The following is a 25618-nucleotide window of genomic DNA, read 5'->3' as shown; positions in this document are numbered from 1 at the left end:
ATGCAAACATTAACAGTCTGTCTTCTCCTAACAGACAAAAACTGGAAGCAGCTCAAAAGTCTATCAACAGATGAATACATAATCAAATTGTGGCACACCCACACCATGGAGTAACCACCCAGCAATACAAAAGGAGCACACTACTTACACACGCAAGGACATGGACGAACCACAAGCATGACACTAAGTGAAGGAAGGCAGACACACAAGACTACATACCGTGTGACTCCACTTACATGATGTATACGGCATTCTAGAAAAGGCAAGATACCAGTGACAGAAAACCGGTCAGGGACTGTCGGCAGCTGGGGGTTGAGGGAGGAGAAGGTCAACAACAGGGGGTGCAGGGAAATATCTGAGGGGACAGAAATGCTTTGCATCTTTTAAAAATTGCATTATTGCTGTTATTTAGTTGGCTGCACTGGGATCTTTAGCTGTAGCATGTGGGATCGCGTTCCCTGACCAAGGATCGAATCCTAGCGCCCTGCACTGGGAGCGCAGTCTTAGCCACTGGACCACCAGGCAAGTACCAAATGTACTTGATGACAGTGGTAGTTACAGGACTGTACATCTATCTCTTAAAAACTCATCAAACTATAAACTTAAAATGAATGAATCTGATTACCTAACTTGTACCTCAGTACAGCAGGGGTTTTTGTTACTGTTGTTTTAGTTTAAGCACCCCACTCCAGTACTCTTGCCTGGAAAATCCCAGGGACGGAGAAGCCTGGTAGGTTACAGTCTATGAGGTCACAAAGAGTCGGACTCGACTAAGAGACTTCACTTTCACTTTCCTCACTGGCAGTTACAAAGACAAAAACATGTGTACCCAGAGGATGCTCTCTTGCAGAAAGGCAGTCTCTTCACCCTGATGATTTAGTTGCATAGTTCCCAAGGATTCCCTCAATCCTCAGTGTTCATGCAACTTAGAAAGAGATGTTTAACCAGAGCATGACTTGGGCTAAGTCTCTTGACCAGTACAAAGTTGTTTCTCAGGCCACGGTTTTAAACATACTTATAAACAAAAGCTGAACATCACCTTCTTAAGTGCACAAAATTACATCCTTGGTTTATAACTCAGGCAGCCAGATAAAACATAGGATGTCCAGTCAAATTTTATTTGAGATAAATAACAAATAGTTTTTTAGTATAACTATGTCCCCCAATATCGCGTAAGATAAGGTTTGTATTTCCTTTATCTGGCAGTCCAATTAAAGAACACCATTGGTCCATGCATAGTCTTTTCAATTTCATTTATTCATTCACAATTAATTAGTTAATTAATTATTTAATCTCATATATATGTTTTAGCTGCAGGTATTTTTAAGTAATCATGGCTGTAACTACATTCTTAAGAAACCATGTAGCAACTCTAAGGCACTGAGAATGTATTTGGAAGACTGAGAAGTTACTGACTTGGAAACCTGTTCATCAAGCTGGGACTGCCAGGTGCACCAGCATCAACTCAGTGCTTGTAGGACAGACTCTCAGGGCTCACCCAGAGTACTGAACTCAGATCTGCATTGTAAGACTCCATGTGCACACTCCTGTTTCGGAAGCACAGATTTAGAAGGTTGTGTTTTAGCTTATGTAGCAGGGATCAGAGGAGCCTGGTGGGCTGCAGTCCATGGGGTCGCTACTAGTTGGACATGACTGAGCGACTTCACTTTCACACATTGGAGAAGGAAATGGCAACCCACTCCAGTGTTCTTGCCTGGAGAATCCCAGGGATGGCGGAGCCTGGTCGGCTGCCGTCTATGGGATCGCACAGAGTCGGACACGACTGAAGCGACTTAGCAGCAGCGGGGATCAAAGGGAAGCTGACTTAAAGTACAGAAACTCCTTAGGAGAATATTTTAAAAGTTCAGGCATTACTTCAAGATCTGAATCATGGTACAGTACAGGTAGCAGGAATGAAATCAAAAGAGAGAAACAGAAATGGGGAACACTAATAGAAAAAGAATCTATGGAACTTGGTAAAAGACTGGATGGGCTTCCCAGGTGGCTCAGTGGTAAAGAACCCACCTGCCAATGCAGCAGAGGAGATGCAGGTTCCACCCTTGGGTCAGGAAGGACCCACTCCAGTATTCTTGCCTGGAAAATCTGCGGACAAAGGAGCCTGGCGGGCTGTAGTCCATGGGGTTGCAGGAGTCCGACAGGACTTAGTGACTGAACAACAACAACTGTGGTTTTAGAATTTCTAAATGCTCCACAGGTGATTCTACTTGCAACCAAGGTTAAGAACCACAAATAGGAGCTCTTTCAATCTATCTGTTTTCACTTAGATGATTTTCAATCCTAGCTACACTTTAGAATTATTTGAGGAGCTTTAAAAATATATCAGTATCTACACCCTGCCCTTAGCGATTCTGATTTAATTTGTAACTTTTTAGAAGTTCCACAGTTGTTTGTAATGTGCATACAGGGCTGAGAACACTCAAGTGAAGCATTCAGTTTAAATGATCATTTATTAACTTTTTTTTTCAAATAAATATAAAATGAAGAGAGACTTCAGTGTTTACAGAATCCAAACCTTCTAATTAGGTAAAATATAAACCAAGCTATTTTCATTTGCTTGTTATAATTTCACAATAAATTTTGCTTGGAGTTAGCTACAATTTCCATTTTTTTCAAAACCTCACTTTGAATAAAAAATAAAATCAGTTGATGACCACTGAGATTGGATAACCATTTATGAAATAAGCATTATTCAAGTGTTCAAACTATAATATGAAATAAATTGATTATAATCACAACCACAATTATGTATCTTAGGATAGAGTAAGGTCTTCAGGAAACAGAGGTTAAAAAAAAAATTATAAGTCTAAAATGTATTTCTAGGTCAAAGTAAATAATCAGGATACAATTCTATTACTGAAATCTAAATAAAAAACATCAAGCAGAACATTTAAGCACTTTCCAGTTAACTGCACTACAGCATTATTTCAGAAATATGAAAAGTAAAAAAAAATTTCAAAAAGAAAAATGTTTCCAAATGACCTTTTATAAAATGGAAAATTGGCTTACCTCTTCTCTATGATTCTTAATTGGCATACAAAGAATACTTTGTGTCTTGTAGCCTGTAATTTGGTCAACTTCTGCATTGAATCGAGGATCCTAGTAAGGAAGACGAAATTCAATTTAGTGACTGACTTGTTCAATGATTGATGTGATTTTTCTGATTTATAGGATTAGAGAAATCTAACCTTTGACTTACCTTGTTGCTCTGAATGTTAATTTTATCATTGTAAAAGGTATCAAATCATATAAGTACATATAATCTTTGACAAAGATAAATTTAAAGTTTTTTAAAGAAACTAGTGTTCATGAATAAATACAGATGCAAACAAATGTTAAGAAATAAAGAAAATTCAAACAAGTAACCAATTTAGATAGTCTCACTTAAACTCCAGAAAAAGTGACAACTCTCCTCTTCTGTAATAAAATTTGCCTATTCCCCTCTCACTGATCCTTCTGAAAAAGAAAAGCATCTCTGGTCTGAAATTTTTTCCTATAAAACCCACCACCTTCAAAATGACCTTTCCAATACTGATGTTACTTCCCTTGTGACGACTGACCTTGTTCTGTGAACAGAGGAGCATGATAGGCTATCGCACACTGGGCCACAAAGAGCAGGACAAGGCTGAACATAAGACAACAGCAGCAACAAACGATTGTCTATTACCTCAGTATTCTGTATTTCTATCTCAAATGTTCGTAAGAATTAAAATCTTTTCTATTTAATAAAAGTGCATGGCCTTCATCAAACAATAAACAACTCCTTAATCTTCTGAATCTCTTTCCCCTTTCACAAAGTACATCCTTGCACGTCCAATAATCACAAAGGGCTTTAGAAATGTGTAAAAGTCCAAAATGTGGGTTAAAGAAAAAAAAAAAGATGCAGGCTATTTTCCATTAAACAGATTAAGAAGATTAAAGGTAGGCTGTAAACTCCATAAGGGGCTTTTATTGGTTCATTGCTCTATTTTCAACATCAACTCAGGAACTCAAAAACATTTGTTAAATAAATGAATCAATTCATTAACAACTGATACCACAGTTTCCAATGTGATCATTTTTAGCTTACTGTAGCTTAAAACAAATCTTGTAGAGGTAGGAGGAAAAACTCAAGGAAAGGGATAGATACTAGTATATGAGATACAATTAGAGTGGAAGCAAACATACCAGAATATAAATATCTGAATGAATATTGTTCCCTTCAAAGCAACAGCCTTGGGAACTTACATACTCAACCTAATAATAGCATTATTGTAAAAACTCTGCTTTTGGAATTCCCTTTGGAAAATATGGAGTAGTCACACTGGAAAAATCCTCATCTTTGAAGGTCATTTCTATTTTTTTTTTTAATTAGTCTAACGTCATGCAAAGTGAAAGCTGTGAATGAAGTAAATGATTACACTAAATTCCATCAAACTAGGGTCAGAAATGAGGCCAATTTTCCCATTTAGAGGGCCAAACTTGGCCTTAAAGACAAACTTTCAAAAGAAAAGTTACAAAATGGTGGTGAATCAACATAAATATTTTATATTATAATGAACACTACTGCATTTCAATTTTTCTGCAAACATGTTCAAAGTTGTATTGAAAAGACAGAGAAAATCTTGCCTGAATGTTTCCAAAAAACAGTTTTAAATAACATGCTGTATTGCAAGGTATCTAAAGAAAGCAGACAGGCTACTGATATGGATGAATTAAAAGAAGTTAAACATTATGAATTTATATAGGGAATTATTCCATAAGCTAATAATCAAAATATGAATGGAAATGCATCTTCAGCAATTATTTTGTTAATGAATATCTGAATTACAAGACCAATTTATAAAGAAGAGGATTAAACCCAACTATCTAATCAAAGCAAGAGTCTGATATGTATAGGACTTGCACAGATTTTGTGTATACTGGAAGTTTAAAATAAATAGCAATTATATTAAAATAGTGGATTTCACTCTTCAGTGAAAGAAGTAGGAATAATGTCTGCCTCAAAATCACTTTAAGAGAATTTTGGCATCTCAAAGAATTTTCCTTTCACAACGCACCCAGTGCAAGGGCCATAAACACGGAGAACTTCTAATGCTTCCAGGTCCAGGCACCACTGAAAGAAAAATGGAGCACTGCTATTACTATTATCATTTCTTTCACTGTTTCTGAGAGCATGACAGTGAAAAAAGCCCACAAAGCTGAAATATCCATCTCCTATAAAAAACAACTAGTACCAGGCTTGTCCTCCCTCTGGAAAGTATCTGACCAGATCAAATAACTGAGACAACTAAACCACACGCCGTGCAGAGGAGAACGCACATGGCACTGCAGCAATCTCGCTCCTCCAGCCAGCACCTTGTCCCAACAGAGAGAAGGCAGGTGGTCCCCAATGGAACCACAGTTCCAAATGGAACTGAATTCAGGGCTTCTAAAGTGCTTTACAAATAGCTGATGAAAGGAGAGATGTGAAGGGCAAAGGAGAAAGGGAAAGATACACCCAACTGAAAGCAGAGTTCCAGAGAGCAGCAAGGAGAGACAGGAAGGCCTTCTTAACCGAACAATGCAAAGAAATAGCAGAAAACAACAGAATGGGAAAGACTACAGAGCTCTTCAAAACAATTGGATATATCAAGAGAACATTTCATGCAAGGATGGACTCAACAAGGGACAGACACGGTGTGGACCTGACAGAAGCTGCGAGATTAAGAGGTGGCAAGAATACACAGAAGAACTGTACAAAAAAGATCTTTATGACCCAGATAACCATGATGGTGTGATCGCTCACCTAGAGCCAGACATCCTGGACTGCAAAGTCAGGGACTTAGGAAGCATCACTATGGACAAAGCTAGTAGAGGTGAAGGAATTCCATCTGAGTGGTTTCAAATCCTGAAAGGTGATGCTGTTAAAGTGCCACACTCATGTCAGCAAATTTAGAAAACTCAGCAGTGGCCACAGGACTAGAAAATGTGTTTTCATTCCATCCCAAAGAAGGGCAATGCTAAAGAATTTTCAAGGTCAGTTAGGTCGCTCAGTCCTATCTGACTCTTGTGACCCCATGGACCGCCGCACGCCAGGCCTCCCTGTCCATCACTCACTCCCAGAGTTTACTCAAATTCATGTCCATTGAGTCAGTGACGCCATACAACTATCTCATCCTCTGTCGTCCCCTTCTCCTCCTGCCCTCAATCTTTCCCAGCATCAGGGTCTTTTCTAAGGACTCACTTCTTCACATCAGGTGGCCAAAGTATTGCAGCTTCAGCTTCAACATCAGTCCTTCCAAAGAATATTACGGGTTGATTTCCTTTAGGAATGACTGGTTTGATCCCCCTGCTGTCCAGGGGACTCTCAAGAGTCTTCTCCAGCACCACAGTTCAAAAGCATCAGTTCTTTGGTGCTCAGCTTTCTTTACAGTCCAGCTCTCAACGTTTAAACTACTGTACAGTTGTGCTCATTTCACATGCTATCAGGGTTATGCTCAAAATCCTTCAAGCTAGGTTTCAGCAGTACATGAACCAAAAACTACTTAGAAATGTACAAGCTGGATTTAGAAAAGTCAAATAACCACAGATCAAATTGACAATATTTCTTTGATCACAGAGAAAGGAAGGGAATTCCAGAAAAAAAAACAACACATTGGTTTGACTATGATTCTTTGACTATGTTCAAGCCTTTGACTGTGTGGATTACAACAAACTGGAAGATTCTTAAAGAGATGGGAATACCAGACCACCTTACCTGTCTCCTGAGAAACCTGTATGCAGGTTAAGAAACAACAGTTAGAACCAGACATGGAATAAATCATTGGTTCAAAACCGGGAAAGAAGTGCGACAAGGCTGTATATTGTCACCCTTATATTAAATTGTAACAGTTTAATAAAAATTGCTAAGTTTTATTGAACTTAAGGAGATCCAACCAGTCCATCCTAAAGGAGATCAGTCCTGAGTGAACATTGGAAGGACTGATGTTGAAGCTGAAACTCCAATCCTTTGGCCACCTGATGCAAAGAGCTGACTCATTTGAAAAGACCCTGATGCTGGGAAAGGCTGAGGGCAGGAGGAGAAGGGGATGACAGAGGATGAGATGGTTGGATGGCATCACCGACTCAGTGGACATGAGTTTGGGTAAACTCTGGGAGTCGGTGATGGAGAGGGAGGCCTGACGTGCTGTGGTCCATGGGGTCGCAAAGAGTCAGACACGACTGAGCGACTGAATTGAACTGAAATGCAGAGTACATAATGCAAAATGCTGGGTTGGATTTTTCAATCATATGCTGGACTCAAGATTGCTGGGAAAAATATCAACAACCTCAGAAATGCAGATGATAACACTCTAATGGCAGAAAGTGAAGAGGAACTAAAGAGCCTCTCAATGAGGCTGAGAGAGGAAAGTGAAAAAGCTGGCTTGAAACTCAACATTCAAAAAACTAAGATCATGGCATCCAATCCCACCACTTCACGGCAAATAGAAGGGGAAAAAGAAGAAGAAGTGACAGATTTTATTTTCTTGGGCTCCAAAATCACTGTGGACAGTAATTGCAGCCATGAAATTAAGACGCTTGCTCTTGCAAGGAAAGCTATGACAAACGTAGACAGTGTATTAAAAAACAGAGACATCACTTTGCTGACAAATTTCTGTCTAGTCAAAGCTATGGTTTTTCCAGTAGTCATGTACAGCTGTGAGAGTTGGACCAGAAATAAGACTGAGCACTGAAGAATTGATGCTTTATTACTGTGGTGCTGGAGAAGACTCTTGAGAATCCCTTGAACAGCAAGGAGATCAAACCAGTCAGTCCTGAAGGAAATCAATCCTGAATATTCACTAGAAGGATGAATGCTGAAGCTGATGCTCCAATAGTCTGGCCACCTGATGCAAAGTCCCTCATTGGAAAAGACCCTGACACTGGGAAAGGTTGAGGGCTGGAGGAGAAGGGGGCAGCAGAGGATGAGATGGCTAGACAGCATCGGACTCAATGGACTGAATTTGAGCAGATTCCAAGATGCAGTGCAGGACAGGGGACTCTGGTGTGCTGCAGCTCATGTGGTCACAAAGAGCTGTACAGACTTAGGGACTGCACGACAACAATAACACAAGTGCTGGGGTGTGCGAGGCAGAGTACCTGATGGGACAGGCCGTGTTGTGGGTGGGGCAGAGTATAAAGCAGGAGTGGCCGAACAGTGGCGGGCCAGGTTGAACACGTATTTGGCAAGACTCTTAAGAGAACAAGCAAAAGTTACCTGTTGAAAGCTGAAAGTGGAATGGTGCTAACAATTATAAAAATATTTGAAGACACTGGGGTCCCACCCATCAGAGGTACCTTCCAGTAACTTCACTGCCTGCAATAAAGGTCAGCCGTGTTTTAAAAGAAGATGATGTAATCCAAATGACTTTCAACAAACAGACACAATGTCCAGCCTACAATAAACATAATCACAACAAATGAAGAAATAGGAAACTACAACCCCTAGTGAAGAAAAAGAACAGTCAATAAAAAATGACGCCAGGATGATTCAGATATTGGAATTAACAACAAGGACTTCAAAGAAGCTATTATAAATGTATTAAAAACTTAAAAAATATGGTAATAATGAACAGATGGGAATCTGCAAAGAAAGAAAAAAAGTATTTTTAAAAAACGAAATGGCAATTCTAGAACTGAGAAGTACAAAGTCTGAAATGAAGAGTTCACTGATTAACAGCAGACTGGATGAGTCAGTGACCTGAAGGTAGACTGACAAAGCACCTAATCAAAAAGACTGAGAGGAAAAACAAAAACCACAGAAAGTTAACAAGCCTCAGTGTGCTCTGGGACAACATCAAATGGTCTAACATATATACAACTGGAGTCCAAAGAGAAGAAAATGGGGCTGAAAAAAAATATTTAAACACATGACCAAAAATTTCCTAAAGTCAGTGAAAACCTTAAACATATACACATAGTGTGAAAATTATACGTAACATGACACATGTAAGAAATGAAGGCTGGTGGACTTCTCATAAGAAAAGTGAAAACCAGAAAAAAGTGGGAAAACATTTTAAATATTGAAAGAAAACTACTGTTAACTGAGAAGTATCTTTGCAGTAAAGATTTATTTCAAGATTATAGGCAAAATGAAGGCATGTTTAGGTAAACAAAATCAGAGAATTTGTCACCATCAGACCAATACTATAGAAATAACTAATGAAAGTTCTCCAGCCTGAAGAAACAGATTCTACAGAAAGGAATAAAGAGCTTGGAACTTGGCCTGAGCACATGCACAAATATATAAACAATAAGGAAATAGACCCAAAAAGATACTGCTGTGATTTATGTTCACGAGTGTCCTGCTGACATTTCTCTCTAGGAGTTCTATGGTAACAGGTCTTACATTTAGGTCTTTAATCCATTTTGAGTTTATTTTTGTGTATGGTGGTGTAGCACGTTCTAATTTCATTCTTTCAAGTGTAGCTGTCTAGTTTTCCCAGCACCACTTATTGAAGAGACTGTCTTTTGTCCAGTGTATTCTTGCCTCTTTTGTTGTAGAATGGAATATTACTCAGTCATGAAAAATAATGAAATAATGTCATTTGCACAACATGGATGGATCTAAGATTATCACACTAAATGACGTAATCCAGACAGAGAAAGGTAATTATGATACTGCTTATGTATGGAAGCTTAAAAAAACCCAAAAAGACACAAATTAACTTATTTACAAACCAGAAATAGATCTATACACATAGAGAACAAACTTATGGTTCTCAAAGGGGAAAACGTGGGGCCATAAACTAGGAGTTTGGGATTAACAAACTATATATAAAAAAGATAACCAATAAGGGCCTACTGTAAAGCTGGGGAACTATATTCAATATTTTATAATAACCTAAAAGGAAAAAAGTATGAAATATATGTATGTGTACATATATATACACACACACACACATAACTTTACCACTGTGATATACATCTGAACACGCTGCTGTAAATCAACTATACTTCAATTAAAAAAAGAAGAATAAGGAAGCCTGGTTCTTCATTTTTGGAGGAAGAAAACAAAATGTACCTTGAGGTGTTAGACTGAAATTAGAGGTAAGAATTTTTTGTTTATAATATAGTGGGTAGCTAGCTATAGGAATAAATAAAATATTAGTGTATGTTAGTCTGTGTATTTTTTTTCTAGCTCTATCTGCTGAAAAACTGGTAGCAATGTGCATGCCTAGTGCCTAGATCTTGGTTTTAAAATACCATCCCTTTCACTGAGAGGAACCAGGGTCCCTAGGTCTACGGCAAGGAAAGTGTAAGATAAGTCTAGAATAACCTACTAAGTAGTTAAAACTTTCAGCTCCCCCAGAAAGCAAGAAAATGCCAAGAGTGATGTGGGAACATATCAAAAAGACATTGGTTCAGTCACTCAGTTGTGTCCGACTCTTTGTGACCCCATGGACTGCAGCACGCCAGGCCTCCATCACCAACTCCCAGAGCTTGCTCAAAGGCATGTCCATTGAGTTGGTGATGCCATCCAACCATCTCATTTCTCTGCCGTCCCCTTCTCCTGCCTTCAATCTTTCCCAGCATCAGGGTCTTTTCAAATGAGTCAGTTCTTCACATCAGGCGGCCAAAGTATTGGAGCTTAAGCTTCAGCATCAGTCCTTCCAATGAATATTCAGGACTGATTTCCTTTAGGATGGACTGGTTGGATCTTCTTGCAGTCCAAGGGACTCTCAAGAGTCTTCTCCATGCCACAGTTCAAAAGCATCAATTCTTCGGCACTCAGTTTTCCTTATAGTCCAACTCTCACATCCATATGTGACTACTGGAAAAACCATAGCTTTGACTAGATGGACCTTTATCGGCAAGGTAATGTCTCTGCTTTTAAATGTGCTGTCTAGGTTGGTCACAGCTTTTCTTCCAAGAAGCAAGAGTCTTTTAATTTCATGGCTGCAGTCACCATCGGCAGCGATTTTGGAGCCCCAAAAAATAAAGTTTGTCACTGTTGCCATTGTTTCCCCATCTATTTGCCATGAAGTGATGGGACCAGATGCCATGATCTTAGTTTTCTGAATGTTGAGTTTTAAGTCAACTTTTTCACTCTCCTCTTTCACTTCCATCAAGAGGCTCTTTAGTTCTTCTTTGTTTTCTGCCATGAGTGTGATGTCATCTGAATACCTGAAGTTGTTGATATTTCTCCTGGCAATCTTGATTTCAGCCTGTGCATCATCCAACCTGGAGTTTCTCATGATGTACTCTGCATATAAGTTAAATAAGCAGGGTGACAATATACAGCCTTGATGTACTCCTTTCCCAATTTGGAATCAGTCTGCTGTTCCATGTCTGGTTCTAACTGTTGCTTCTTGACCAGCATACAGATTTCTCAGAAGGCAGGTCAGGTGGTCTGGTATTCCCATCTCCTTAAGAATCTTCCACAGTTTGTTGTGATCCACATGGTCAAAGGCTTTGGTGTAGTCAATAAAGCAGAAGTAGATGTTTTTTTGGATATTTTTTGATGATCCAACAGATGTTGGCAATTTGATCTCTGGTTCCTCTGCTTTTTCTAAATCCAGCTTGAACATCTGGAAGTTTATGATTCATGTTATTGTTGAAGCCTGGCTTGGGGAATTTTGAGCATTACTTTGCTAGTGTGTAAGAGATGAATACAATTGTGCAGTAGTTTGAACATTCTTTGGCATTGCCTTTCTCTGGGATTGGAATGAAAACTGACCTTTTCCAGTCCTGTGGCCACTGCTGAGTTTTCCAAATTTGCTGGCATATTGAGTGTAGCACTGTCATAGCATCATCTTTTAGGATTTGACAGAATAAGCCAAAAGGACATAGGAGCCAATAAATTGGATATAATCTGAGAATATGAATAAGATAGTTACACAGCATAACTCATTAAAAAAAAAATAAAAATCCATGCGTCCATAATGATAGAAATAATGAATGAATAAAGAAGACAAAGCTCTTCTTTACATTAGAATGTTAACTAATACATATAGATGGTATTACTGATGTAAAGTTGGAAAATCAGTAATGCCCAAAGTGGTAAGTGCACTGACAAGGAAAAGAGTATTTACACAATATCAAAATAACTTTCCTTAAGACATTTATTAGTTGCAATGGGAAAATTGTAGCTTTACAGTGAGACACTTAGTGGACACCACGTTAACCCACTTACCAAGTTTAACATCATCAAAAGTGTGGGAAAGTCACATCGTGTGCTACCTGGTAACATATGCTAAGAAGGTCTGTGGTGTAATTAAGAAACATGTTTGGTCTGGCATTAGATCTCTTCAAACCCTTGGAATTACCTGACTGATAGTCCTTTTATATTCGTAACAAGCCCCTGCCAAGCATATCTGAGCTCACGCTAATGCAAAGTCTCATGGGGGAGAAGGCCTCAAATAGCTTCAGGACAGGGGCTGGCCGCCAGGAAAACCAGCTGAGTGATTAGAGGGTCAGAACGTTCAGCCCTGCCACTGGATAAGGAAGAGGGGCCTGGAGATTGAGTCCAATCACCAATGGTCAATGATTTAATCAACCATCCCTACATACTGAAAAAAAAATCAGATTGAGGGAACTTTTGGGTCAAGGTGATCTATGTGCAGGGATGGTGTTGCCATAGAGGGCAGACAAGGAAGTTTTGTGTCCCCCGCCTCTCACACCTGGCCTTATGTATCTCTTCTATTTCTGAATGTTATTCTTTATAAACATACAGCTGTAATCTTAAGTATGGCACTTTCCTGAGTTCTGAGTCATTCCAGCAAATCATTAAACCCGAGTGGGGAACCCCTGCATTTGCAGTCAGCCTGAAACAAGTGTGGCTAGCCTGGGAGTCCTTCTTATGGCTGGCATCTTAAGTGGGGACAACACTGAACGACAGCGTCCCTAACCCACGGGTCTGTACTCACTCCAGGCAACTAGTGTCAGGACTGAGTTGGACTGTAGGACACCCCAGCTGGTGCAGAGGTGAAGAACTGATCGTCGTCTGTAAAGCCAAACGAGGTTCAAAGAACATTTGTAGTATTCCTGCCAAAAGCGCCTAACTTGAATCTATTCAAGAAAAACATTCTACAAGATAACTGGCCTGTCTCCTTCCAAAATACACGTCAAGAAAGATAGAGAAGCACTGAGAAACTACTCCAGATTTAATGGAAACTAACAAGATAGGACAAATACGTGCAATATGTAACCCTGAGTTAGAGCCTTGATCAGAGGGGGAAAAATCACTGCAAAGGACATTCATGGGGCAACTGACCAAATTTGTCTGTGGAATGTTAGCTAAGAGTTTTGTATCAAAAAACTTCCAGATTTTGATAAAAGTATGACAACTGTGTAAGACAATATTCTTGTTAGAAAATATGGCTTCTCAGCCTTTTAGCTAAGATCAAGTACAGTGTCTGTTCTTAACAGAAAATACATATAGTAAAAATGTCTCCAAATGGCTCAGAAAAAAATAATATGCATGCATTACTTACATGCATTACACACAGAAAAAGAAAATAATAAAGCAAATGGGGCAAAATATAAACAATTAGAGAATCTGGGTAGAGGGTATACCCAAGCTTCTGATACTGGTCTTGCAACTTTTCTATAAGCTTGAAATCATATAAAGATAAAAATAACAGAAAACAAAAAAGGAAATAACCAACTAGATTTGCCAAATTATATGCTGGTCGTCTTCCACAAAGTGGAATATCTAAAGATTATTAGCGCATTTAACAAAGATTCAGCAGTTCCCAAACTCTGTTCCCTAGGACACAATTATAACATGACAAATGTATCAAAATTGTTACTTTATTAAAATTAGAACAGTAACTTTTGTTATTTCTTTCTTCTGAAATTCATTTTGGAAATAATTTTATTCATCAGAAATTCACTTGAGCAGCGCTTGAGACCTGCAGGATGAGAGATGGTAAAGACGTATTTATCTGAAGGAGGACTGAAAAGGGGGGAATGAGGTTGGGATGGGAAGAGCTGCAGCTAGAGGGTAGAGACCACACGAGTGGCGATGTGATCCTTCCCTAAGAACCCTCCAATTTCTCTCCCTAAAAATCCTGGTGTCCATGGAGAGGCTGCCCCATGGAAGCAAGAGATGGGTCCAAGTTTTGCATTCCTGTTGACTTAGGAAATAGAGGGTTATTTAGACAATATAAATCCTTTGACATAGGAAATCTTGGGAGGTGTAAGGCTTCCACCAGACATAGAACCAGGGCTTCAAGGCAATCTGTGATAGTTAATTTTATGTGTCAACTTGACGGCTAAGGGATGCGCAAACGGCTGATAACACATTATTTCTAGTTGTGTCTGTGAGGATGTCTCCAGAGGAATGAACATCTGAATCAGTAGAATGAGTGAAGAAGATCTTTATCAATGCCAGTGGGCATCATCCGATCCCTTGAGTAGGCAGAGGAAAGAAGGACGAATTCACTCTGAACTAAGATATCCATATTCTCTTGCCCTCTTGCAGTCCACCAGAGCTCCTGGTTCTAAAGCTTTTGATTCAAACACAGACCAGAGTTACACCACTGGTCCCCCTGATTCTTAGGCCTGCAGACTATGAGTTATACCATCAACTACACCAATCCTGTTTCTCCAGCTTGCAGAGGGAAGGTAGACTGTGGAACTTCTAAGCCTCCATACCCAAGTGAGCTTATTCCTACAATAAATCACTTCTTATTTATCTCTATATATCCTACTGGTTCTGTTTCTCTGAAGAACACTGAGTGATACACAATCTGATCTAAATACTGGATGATGTCTAGTCTTCAAGTATTAGGAAAATTCCAGCACATTTATATAAGTTGTTCTGATTATTATGTCAATACCTTATTATTAATAAATGCTGTGCCACATTCAAGAAAGTTGCATGAATGATAGAGGGGGAGATGATGTGCTGAACATCACCGACATTTGTGGTATAACTGAAACTCACTGGTCTAAGCTGTGGATCATGCCATGTTTTAAATATGTGAATGTATTATTTTATCAGTAATAAAACAGTTGAATTCCCAAATGTATACCATTCTGTTACAAAGTTTTAAAATGGGAATCAAATGTTGACCATTTCTTAATATTAATTTATCTAAGAGACTTATTCTTAGCTTCAATCTGAACACTACTTTATCTCATGGCCACTGCTTGGTTTTCCACTGCTGCGCTACAACTTCTAAGTATTCTGTGGTCATGTAAGCTGAAGAAATACTGCTATACTGTGTCATTTTTACAGATTACGTATCTAAGGAATGTGTAGGACCAAGAAAACACAGAACACGCCTTCACATTTTGACCATTTCCACAGAAGGCTATGAGACAGTATTCTGACTACTACTAATTATTCCAGGCAAGAACACTGGAGTGGGTTGCCATTTCCTTCTCCAATGTGTGAAAGTGAAAAGTGAAAGTGAAGTCGCTCAGTCATGTCCAACCCTTAGCGACCCCATGGACTGCAGCCTACCAGGATCCTCCATCCATGGGATTTTCCAGGCAAGAGTACTGGAGTGGCTTGCCATTGCCTTCTCCGAATTATGAGTGGGCTGAGTAATGAACCGTGTGTGTGCTCAGTTGCTCAGTTGTGCCAACGCTTTGCAACCCTATGGACTAGCCCATCCGGCTCCTCTGTCCATGGAATCTCCCAGGCAAGAATAAATACTGCAGTGGGTTGGCATTCCCTTCTCAGGGATCTTCCTGACCCAGGGATTGAACCCGTGTCTCCTGCATTGGTAGGCAGGTTCTTTGCCACTGAGCCACCAGGAAAACCAAGTAATGAATTATCCACTAGTCAACTGATTTTCACTGTTAATACCAACATAAATTACATCACAATCAATCCCACAACTTCTCATGAAATTCTGTGCCAGGAAGAACTTCTGCAGGGCCACTATAAACGCAGATCGAGGCTGTCAAGGGTGGAGTAGCAACATGAGAAATCCACCAGGCTAAGGGGCTTCACCCTGGGGGCACTGCAAATCAAGGGCCCTGGGCCTATTTTAGACAAGAATTAAATCACTGCTCACTGCAAAACAAAAATTACACCATGTTATTGGGTTGGCCAAAAAGTTCTTTCAGACTCTTTGTAACATCTTATGAAAAACTCAAACAAACTTTTTGGGTAACCCAAAAAGTCTAAAGATGGTAAAGAAATTAAATAAAATCTATAAAAGTGAAGAAATCCTCAGTGCTGGTGAAGTTTAGGACAATGCAGACAAATGAAGGCTTTCTCAGCAAAACTATGGTTTTAGCATATTTATGGTTTAGCATATATATGGCTTTTAGCATATTTATGGTCCTACTCTAAAACTGCCACCTATGATGGGAAGGGGATTCAGCAAATTTGGCAGCCATCCTTCAGCTGTGCCCTTAATACCCCTCTTGGAGTCTGCCACGGTGTGACGTTATTTACAGAACTCAAAGAGGTCATGGAGATGGCTCCGTGAAGAACCAAAATTGAAAACACTGCTGGTATAGAGTGGATTCCGAAAGCTATCTCAGGATTTAACGTACGTGAACTATCACATATCTCCCCAGACCCCTACCCTCAGAATTCCTCACCAGTCACCACTATTTACTGACCCAACTTCAAAACCTGAGGCATCTCCAACTTCTCTTCTCACTTCCATCTCCTACTAGCTTCCAAGGCTGGCAGATTCAACTGCTTCTGCAATCCATTTCCTCCTTTTGATCTTGAAGGCCAGTGCCCTGGTTTAGGTCCTTACTTCCTCAGCCTATTAAAATCGCCTCTCCTACCAGTTTCCAGTATTTTTCCACCTAACTCACTTTATGACCACCATAATATTCATCCTTCTAAGCACAGTCTGAGTCACACCAGTCCTCCTTTCAAACCATCTTCAATTATTCCTCATGGCTCTGAACCAAATACATGCTCTTCAGCTGGGCATTCAAGACCTCAGTGATCTCCAGGGGCTCCTCAAAATCCACACTAGGCCCCACATATATCCACACAAGCACCACATGGTCCAACTTCCCGTCTCTTCTTCAAACTTCCCTTTACATCTGGCTCTCACCATGCACACAACTCAGTCTACTCAAATCCTACCCACCCTCCAGGGTCTGTGTCAGTCGTTCCTCAGAGAAACCTCTCTCCATCTCCCCAGTTACATGGGACCTTCTACTTCCCTGAACCTAACACATTTTTCCTGGCTCTAGTATGACCTGCTTTCTACTCTACTCATTTATCTCCTCTACCACAATCTTCTCTTAATCAATACTTATTAGGACTTATCTCTGTGCCAGGCACTGTACTAGGCACCAGGAGTACAGGACTGAACAAAACATCTATGACCCCTCAAACTGCACAGAGCAGCCTCAACTTCTTTGTGTTACTAGGGAACCTACACAGTGTACCACATGATAAGCAGCAAGAACAATTGTTCTATCAAGGTGCTAGAACATGATTCATAAACATACTGCCATACAATTAAGATGCTTTAAAATCTCTAACTCTATTAATAAAAGAATCATTTTCAATAGGAAGTCTGAAGAAACATACATTGTAATCTTTAAGTCTATAATAAAGACTTGTTCACGACTGAAACAAAAATGGAAGAAATATCAAATCCTTCCATCAAAATACTGTAGAGCAAAAATTTCTGTCTTTTGAAGATACACATAAATGTATTTGTTTAATAAAACAACTGGAAGAGTGGAAAGAAAGATAATCAGACTCTGGAATCAATGAGATGTCAAATGAATGAGTATGATTAAGTGAATGAATGAATTTAAAAAGACTATTGGTTTGGTTTTCAGACAGTTTTTGGACCTATTATTTTGGATCTCAGTAAAGTCCTTGGACGTTCATGTGGCGATAACGTGGATGTGTATAGTGATCAAGAAAAAACGATGAAAGAACACAACTGTGAGATGAGCTTTGTCAAATTATCATTAAGAAGAATAACAAGACAAGATTTCTCTAAGGCCTCTGTGTTGGACTCAGCCAGCAGTGAAGAGACTGACTTTCAAAAGACGGGGAGGTTCTTAACCATGCACTCCCACTTTAAATCAGTTTGTAAATGATGAAATCTCAGTTTCAAATATCCCTACAAGCCACAGTAGTTGCCCATGCCCCATCCATACTCCACGCCCCACCCTACCTCTGTTCCCAAGAGTTTATTTACCTCATAGGCGTCTTTGATGTTCAAGGGCTCGCCAAGAGCGGCCACGTGTCCCACGATGCCTTTGTTCCACTCTAAGCGGATGCAGTTATTTGACGCTTCTTCCAGTGTTGAACCTTCTGCAACATCAAAGAGGCGGCTGATAAGAAACTTGTCGTTGGAGCTGTCCTCACAGACGAGGAATAGGGAGTAACGGTCGGCGGAGATGAGTCCGTGGATATGCAAGAAAATTTTGTGACATAAGGCTGTGACATCCAAGTGACTAGAAATGTCTTTCACTAATTCCAGGAGTCTCGAGCACTGGTCCCCTTCGTCATTATCAAACCGTGGGGAGGTTAGAGGCATCTGTTCCTTCTTGTCTGAGTCAGAGAGGAAGCTCACAGTTCCCTCAGAATCCTTGATAACGATGGGTCTAAGTGGCCGATCGAATTCGGAGGCAGAGATCTTCCTGGTTGGTGTTCCAGGGACACTGCTCTCTGCACGGGGACTTGGCTGCAAGGGGCAAGAGCAGGATTCTGTGTGGCCCTTGATTCCTTCCTTGCACACAGGGATGGTGTGAACTCTCTCAGCAAACCATGCATTGACCATTTCTCTGCAGAAAAGAACATGTAGACACATTAAATATTTGAGGAAGAGGGGAGTGGATAAATAAGATGTGGTGCATATATACAATGGACTACTACTCAACCATAAAAAAGGACTGATACAGGTCACTTGCAGAGACGTGGATGGACTTATTGTCTGTCATCCATAATGAAGTCAGTCAGAAAGAGACAAACAGATGTCCTATATTAAGACATACGTATGGAATCTAGAAAAACGGTACTGATGAACCCATCTGCAGGGCAGGAACAGAGATGCAGATGCAGAAAGTGGACGGGTGGACGTGCAGGGGGTGAACTGGGAGACTGGGACTGAGGCGTGTGCACGGCCGTGTGGAGAACAGACAGGTGGTGGGAACTTACTGTACAGCGCAGGGAGTTCCGCTCAGCGCTCCGCGGCGACCTAGATGCGGGGCGGGGGTGGGGATGAGGGAGTGGGTCCAGGAGAGAGGGGATATGTGCACACACATAGCTGATTCTCTTTATCATGGAGCAGAAATTAACATAAGGCCAGAAAGCAACTATACCTCAAAACAGTGAGAGAGAGAGAGAGTGTGAGAGTGTGAGTGTGTGTGTGTGTGTGTGAGTGTGCGTGGCACGCATACTCGGTCACGGCTGACTCTTTGCTAGCCCACGGACTGTAGCCTGCCAGGCTCCTCTGTCCATGCACTTTTTCAGGCAAGAACGCTGAAGTGGGTTGCCATTTTCTACTCCAGAGGATCTTGCCAAGCCAGGGATAGAACCCACATCTCTTTTGTCTCCTGCATTGGCAGGCAGGTTCTTTACCACTGTGCCACCTGGGAAGCTCCCTCCTTAAATACTGCTACCCTTGAAAACTTCTAAAATCCTCTCATGGTTAACTGATGCAGTAACCATTTGTCACAGAAAATGAAAACATGACGGTCTATTTAAGACAGTTTATTTAGAAAAACTGTAGAGGACAATTGTTTCAGTGAACATTTTAATAAAAGATTGACTCCTATACACATATATTTTCAGATATCTTATTTATAATGCATTAAGTGTCAAGTTGGTTCCTTTCAAAATCAGTTTGAATTAAAGTAAAAGCCAATAAATTTGACAACAGTCTTAGGAAAACACAGGCATGGAAATTTGCTATTTAAAACACACCACTTATTCTGAAGATAAATATTTTAAATTTTTAAAAAAAAATTATCTGAATTTGGCTAGGTAACATGCTTAATTTTAGACAGTTTTTAAATCTATACCACTATATATAGATTAGATTTAGGAAGAGAAATAGAAAACAGAAAAATTTAATCTAGTATGTAGAAGAAAGATTGTAGACTTCCATTAATAACATCCTAATAATGCATGTCCAATAATCTAGAATAATCTTCTATTTACTCCTTGTATAAAGGAGGAAAACAAAAAATAGGCAATAACTAGTATAAAAAATTTAATCCAAGAAAATTTAAATTATTTATGTTGTTCATGTGCCACTCCATGAAGAAACCTATCCGAGCTAAAGGCTTCATAGTATTTTTTTTTTTTAAACCAAATATACCAGATCATACCCATCCAAAATATTGTTGTTCAGTTCAAATAAATTCTCTTGGGAAGCTGTAATCTGATGCCAATTGATGCTCCATTACTTTAAACATTCTGGGAACTTTTGAAACTAACTTCTAAAAAAATTCAAAGTCATATAAGAATATTAGTTTTATCTAAAAGCTAGATCTTGGTTTTCACTGAGCCTTGCTCTCAAAATAAGCAAATAAAACCACAAAAAACCTAGAGTAACGGCTAACTTAATACATATCGTATGCAGACCTGATTTTTCCCCAAACTCAAAAATTTTCAAAAGACAATAACTTTCTAGCATGGAGGATATTTAAAAGAACTGGCCTATAAGAGCAATGCAATCTCCACGTGGCAATGGTTTACTGGTTATTTTCATGAAAGAGCCAGGATACAAACACTCTCCAATCCTTCAGGCTGCAGCAGAAACTGATAACACCTTTTCAGAGGGCAAGCAGGCAGTATCTAACAAGTTTTAAAATGCATTTATCCTTGTTCCAAAGATTTTACACACACGGCAAAAGAAGTATCAGTGTATTTATTGTTTGTTTGTTATAGCAAAGATAAGAGCAAACTAATACAAGAAATTCTTGCCTGGAGAATCCCATGGACGGAGAAGCCTGGTAGGCTACAGTCCACGGGGTCGCAAAGAGTCGGACACGACTGAGCGACGGAACGGAACGAAACGGGATACAAGAAATAGAAGTCTGGCAAAATACATCATGGCACATTTATAAATGGAACACTGTGCCTGTGCTAACATGCTTCATGTCTGGCTCTTTGCAACCCTATGGACTGTAGCCCATCAGTCTTCTCTGTCCTTGGGATTCCCCAGGCAAGAATACCGGAATGGGCTGTCACACCCTCCACCAAGGGATCTTCCCAACCCAGGGATCAAACCCACATCTCCTACGTCTCCTGCACTGGCAGGCAGGTTCTTTACCACTGGTGCCAAGTGGGAAGCCCAAATGGAACACCAGGCAGATATTACAAGGTACTGATATGAATAATCACCACAATCTAACAAGTGCGCAAAGAAGATCCAGAAGAAGGAGAGAAGAGTTAATCATTTTTTGGGTCTCCACTAAGTCTTTCACTTATAGTATGTTCCCTGAATTGTTTTATTTTGAACAAATCTATTGTTTGGTAAATATATATTATCCAGAATTGCCACCAATCGAGAATGAAATGGGTAAACAAAAATATAACATACATATTACCAGGATTATCTCATAATTCCAAGTGTTAGATACATTTTAAAGCTCTCTTTAAAAAGTGCTTACTATATTACTCCAGTATACACCTACAGAACAGAATTTTTTTTTAATGTAATTGCCTAATATTATATAAATGCATGCTGAGGCTTGGGACAAAATTTCTAGTGATAAGAATATACTCTGGTAACAGTGTATCTCAAAAACTTCTACAGAAATGAGGGGGACACACTTTGGGAAACGTCTATGTAACCTCCAAAATCACAAAGAAAGATTGTGCCAAAGACACTGATGTCAGATACGCATGTGAGAAATGTACAGGAAGCATCTGAATAAAATGCTTTGTGAAACATGAAACAGGAACACAGCAGTATGTTTAAGTTAATCTAGTTTATGTGATTAAAATATGTACATGTAACTTAAAAACTTCTCAGATCAACATAAAAACAGGTATTTTAACTGTCAGCTACAAACCTGAAACACAGCCTCAACTTATTTCTTATCTTCTCACTGAAAAACGGTGATCAACATTTTCATCAAACCACTTACTTGACAACATCTTGAAGTGGTGAAATCACAATTCCTAACGCCCCACCCTTCATCGTGCTCCAATCTCACTCCCTGTCCATTTTCTTCGTATCAATAAATAGCACCATCCCCAGTTACACAACTGCACGTCGAGGAATTACTCTGAATTTGTTTCCTTCAACTCTCACATCCAATCTAGCAACCAAGTCCTGTCCAGTTGACTTCCAAAACCCTATATTCCCATCTGCTGATTTCTATCTCCTGTACTACTTCCCTGGTTCAAGCTGCATCATCTCTCATCTTGGACTATGGCCACAGCCCCTTAACTGGACTTTCTGAAATCATACTAGCCTCCTTCAACCCATTCTCCCCATGGCAGCTAGAGCAATCTTTGAAAAAGCAAGCCTTAACATTCTAACCATCTCACTGGGCTTCTCACTGAATTGAGACTAAAACCCAAACTCTTCCAATCCCCGACCACAGTCCCTCCTGTCCACACAGGCCTCCCTGATGCTCCCCAAGCACATCACACTTTGACTGCCCCCAGGCCGGAATGCTCTCCTCACCTGCATCTGGCAGGTCACAGCTCCCTCCTCACCCACACAGACAGGTCTTCCCTGCTCACTCCACCTCTCAAGGGGCCCCAACACATTATGTTCCCCCCCGACATGATCTTGTTGTTGCTCTTCAGTCCCACCGTTGTGTTCAACTCTTTGTGACCCCATGGACCTCAGCATTCCAGGCCTTCCTGTCCCCCACCACCTCCCAGAGCTTGTCCAAGTTCATGTCCATTGCATCTGTGATGCCATCCAGCCACCTCATCCTCTGATGCTCTTGTCTCCTTCTGCCATCGATCTTTCCCCAGCATCAGGAACTTTTCCAATGAGTCGTCTGTTCGCATCAGGTAACCAAAATATTGGGACCTGCAGCCTCAGCATCAGTCCTTCCAACAAATATTCAAGGTTGATCTCCCTTAAGGCTGACTGGTTTGATCTTGCAGTCCAAGGGACTTTCAGGAGTCTTCTCCAGCATCACAGTTGGAAGGCATCAATTCTTTGGCATTCTGCCTTTTTTACAGTCCAGCTCTCACAGCTGTACATGACCAATGGGGAAGACCACAGCCTTGACTATACGGACCTTTGTTGGCAGAGTAATGTCTCTGCTTTTCAACACACTGTCTAGGTTTCTCACAGCTTTCCTGCCAAGAAGCCATCGTCTTCTGATTTCATGGCTGCAGTCACGGTCTGCAGTGATTTTGGAGCCCAAGAAGAGGCATCTGTCACTACTTCCACCTTTCCCCTTACTATTTGCCATGCAGACTGATGCTAAAGCTGAAACTGCAATACTTTGGCCACCTCATGCGACGAGTTGACTCACTGGAAAAGACTCTGATGCTGGGAAAGGTTGGGGGCGGGAGGAGACGGGGACGACGGAGAATGAGATGGCTGGATGGCATCACCGACTCTGTGGACATGAGTTTGAGTGAAGTCCGGGAATTGGTGATGGACAGGGAGGCCTGGCGTGCTGTGATTCATGGGGTCGCGGAGAGTCGGACAAGACTGAGCGACTGAACTGAACTGAACTGAATGGGGCCAGGTGCCATGATCTTAGCTTTTTGGTTTTTTTTTGTTTTTAATATTTAGTCTTAAGCCGGCTCTTTCACTCTCCTCCTTCACCCTCATCAAGAGGCTCTTTAGTTCCTCTTCACTTTCTGCCATTACAGTGGTAATGAATTCTTACTATCATCTATTTTTCTTGTTTATTAACCTGTTGGTTTACTGTCTGTTTCCTCCAAGGAGATGTAAATTTCATACTCATCTGTCTTGTTAACAACTGCATGCCTGTACTTAGAAAATGTCTGTCACATATTAATACTATGTCCCTGATAAATATCTGAGTGAAGTGAATAAATAAATGAAGCCTCCTAAACTAACTACATTAAAAAGGACAACAGTCTTTTGAAAATTTGAATGCTTAGAAAATCAACATTATGTTTTAGCTATTAATGGTCACCACCCCTTGGATGTAAGCCTCATAACTGACCGTGGCTACTTTACCCTCATTTATCCCATAGGGCCTGTTATACATCTTAAACAGCCAGTGCCCCCACATTCTTTGTTAGATATTTTGCATTATTATGTTTAATTTGTCCCACAGGTGTTGTATTTCTAGATACTTTCTTGGAGAAATGAACTCAGTATTAAATGACGCAGGAAAAGTAGATCTGGTATATTCAGTCATTCAATCAACAATTTTTATTAACCACCAGTCATATGGGGAAAGGTTTTCTCGAGACCACATTATTGATTATCTGAGTCCCTGTAGATATATATGCCTGTGGAGGAAAACATAAGTTATCATAACATGAAAACAATTACTTATAAACCAGCCATAAATAATATTAAATCATCTCTTACACTTCTCTCCTTTCAGACATCCCTTGACGTTTTGCAGTGCATGACCTATGTGGCTATGTGAAGTGAGCCTTCTTTCCTAAGACTAGTACTGATCATCTGTTCTTTAAGCTCTGCAAATACAAATCACTTGCAGACTGAAATGTAAACTTACATAAGATATAGAATTTCTAGAAGTAGAACAAAGTGATGTTGGAGACTATTCTAATATTACATAAAGCCACTGAAAATTAAAGGTTAAGCCCAATTAAAAACCAGCTAACAAAATCAACAAGGATCATTAACATAACAAATACCTGAAAAGAGAATTCTGTTCAAATAAGTGCATTCTAGATTAAGAAATGCTGCTGGAAAAACCGAAGATCTTTAAATGTTAATTTTAAAAAACTGTATTTGGGAAAAAAAAAACTCTATGATTTTGTTGCAAATGTCAAACAAGTAAAGTTATTTGCCAGAAACTATTTTACAAATTAGCTTGGAGTTTCCATTATAATTTAAATTTTACTAGATCTCAAATAAATTTACTTTCATAACCTGTGGTTCCATTTTTCAAAGTAAAGTTCCAATCAAAACGTTTTCACTGATACTTTTTCATTTTAACTGGATTCACTTTAAGTGTCCTTTGCTCTAGACTGTATTATTCTCATGAAGTTCCTTGTGCACGTCAGGCACTGCACTGCCACCAGGGATACAGGAGTGAGCAGGCCCAGACCTCTCCTCCCCAAGCTGAGACCTATAATGTACCCAGAAGTTGCTTTATACACATACTGAATTTTGCTGTCATACGAAGTTATATGTCATTGTTTAGTTGCTAAAGTCATCCCTGACTCTTTGAGACCCCATGAACTATAGCCTGCCAGGCTCTTCTGTCCATGGGATTTTTCAGGCAAGAGTACTGAAGTGGGTTTTGCATATAAATGAATAAAGATGGAAAGATGAACATGTCAAATATGAGGGTAAGTATACCATATGGGATTTAAGAAACCTGACTGATAGCTCTGACTGGGGCAAATCACTTCTATGGCCTGAGACAGGAGCTCTACTTTCCCTTCTTTCTCTTCCTTGAGTCGATGAGATTTTGAAAAATATGTCTATCAGAGATGCTGGAAGAAAAAAGCACCATTCTATTTAAACCTGGTGAGGCAGGTATTAACAATCCTACTTTCTAAATTAAGAAGCTAAATTAAACGGCTGAACCAAACACACTCTGC

The 25618-nt window shown here is 40.0% G+C and overlaps 1 protein-coding gene across 4 annotated transcripts in view; it reads right to left on the bottom strand.

The window, feature by feature from the left end:
* The window catches only part of PDE5A (phosphodiesterase 5A), a 154080-nt gene that overhangs the window by 109615 nt on the left and 18847 nt on the right, over positions 1–25618 (bottom strand). For all 4 annotated transcript variants that reach the window (XM_055434147.2, XM_088836147.1, XM_055434149.2 and 1 more), the window contains exons 2-3: positions 18111–18699; positions 3028–3117 (exon numbers count right to left, since the gene is read on the bottom strand). In XM_055434147.2, the coding sequence (XP_055290122.1) occupies positions 3028–3117; positions 18111–18699 (679 nt within the window). The remainder of the gene's footprint in view (positions 1–3027; positions 3118–18110; positions 18700–25618) is intronic.

The sequence above is a fragment of the Moschus berezovskii genome, chromosome 5, assembly GCF_049115385.1.
Source record: "Moschus berezovskii isolate FMDL1 chromosome 5, NW_MosBer_1.0, whole genome shotgun sequence".
In the NCBI taxonomy this organism is placed as follows: domain Eukaryota; kingdom Metazoa; phylum Chordata; class Mammalia; order Artiodactyla; family Moschidae; genus Moschus; species Moschus berezovskii.
This window is presented reverse-complemented; position numbering and strand designations above follow the sequence as displayed.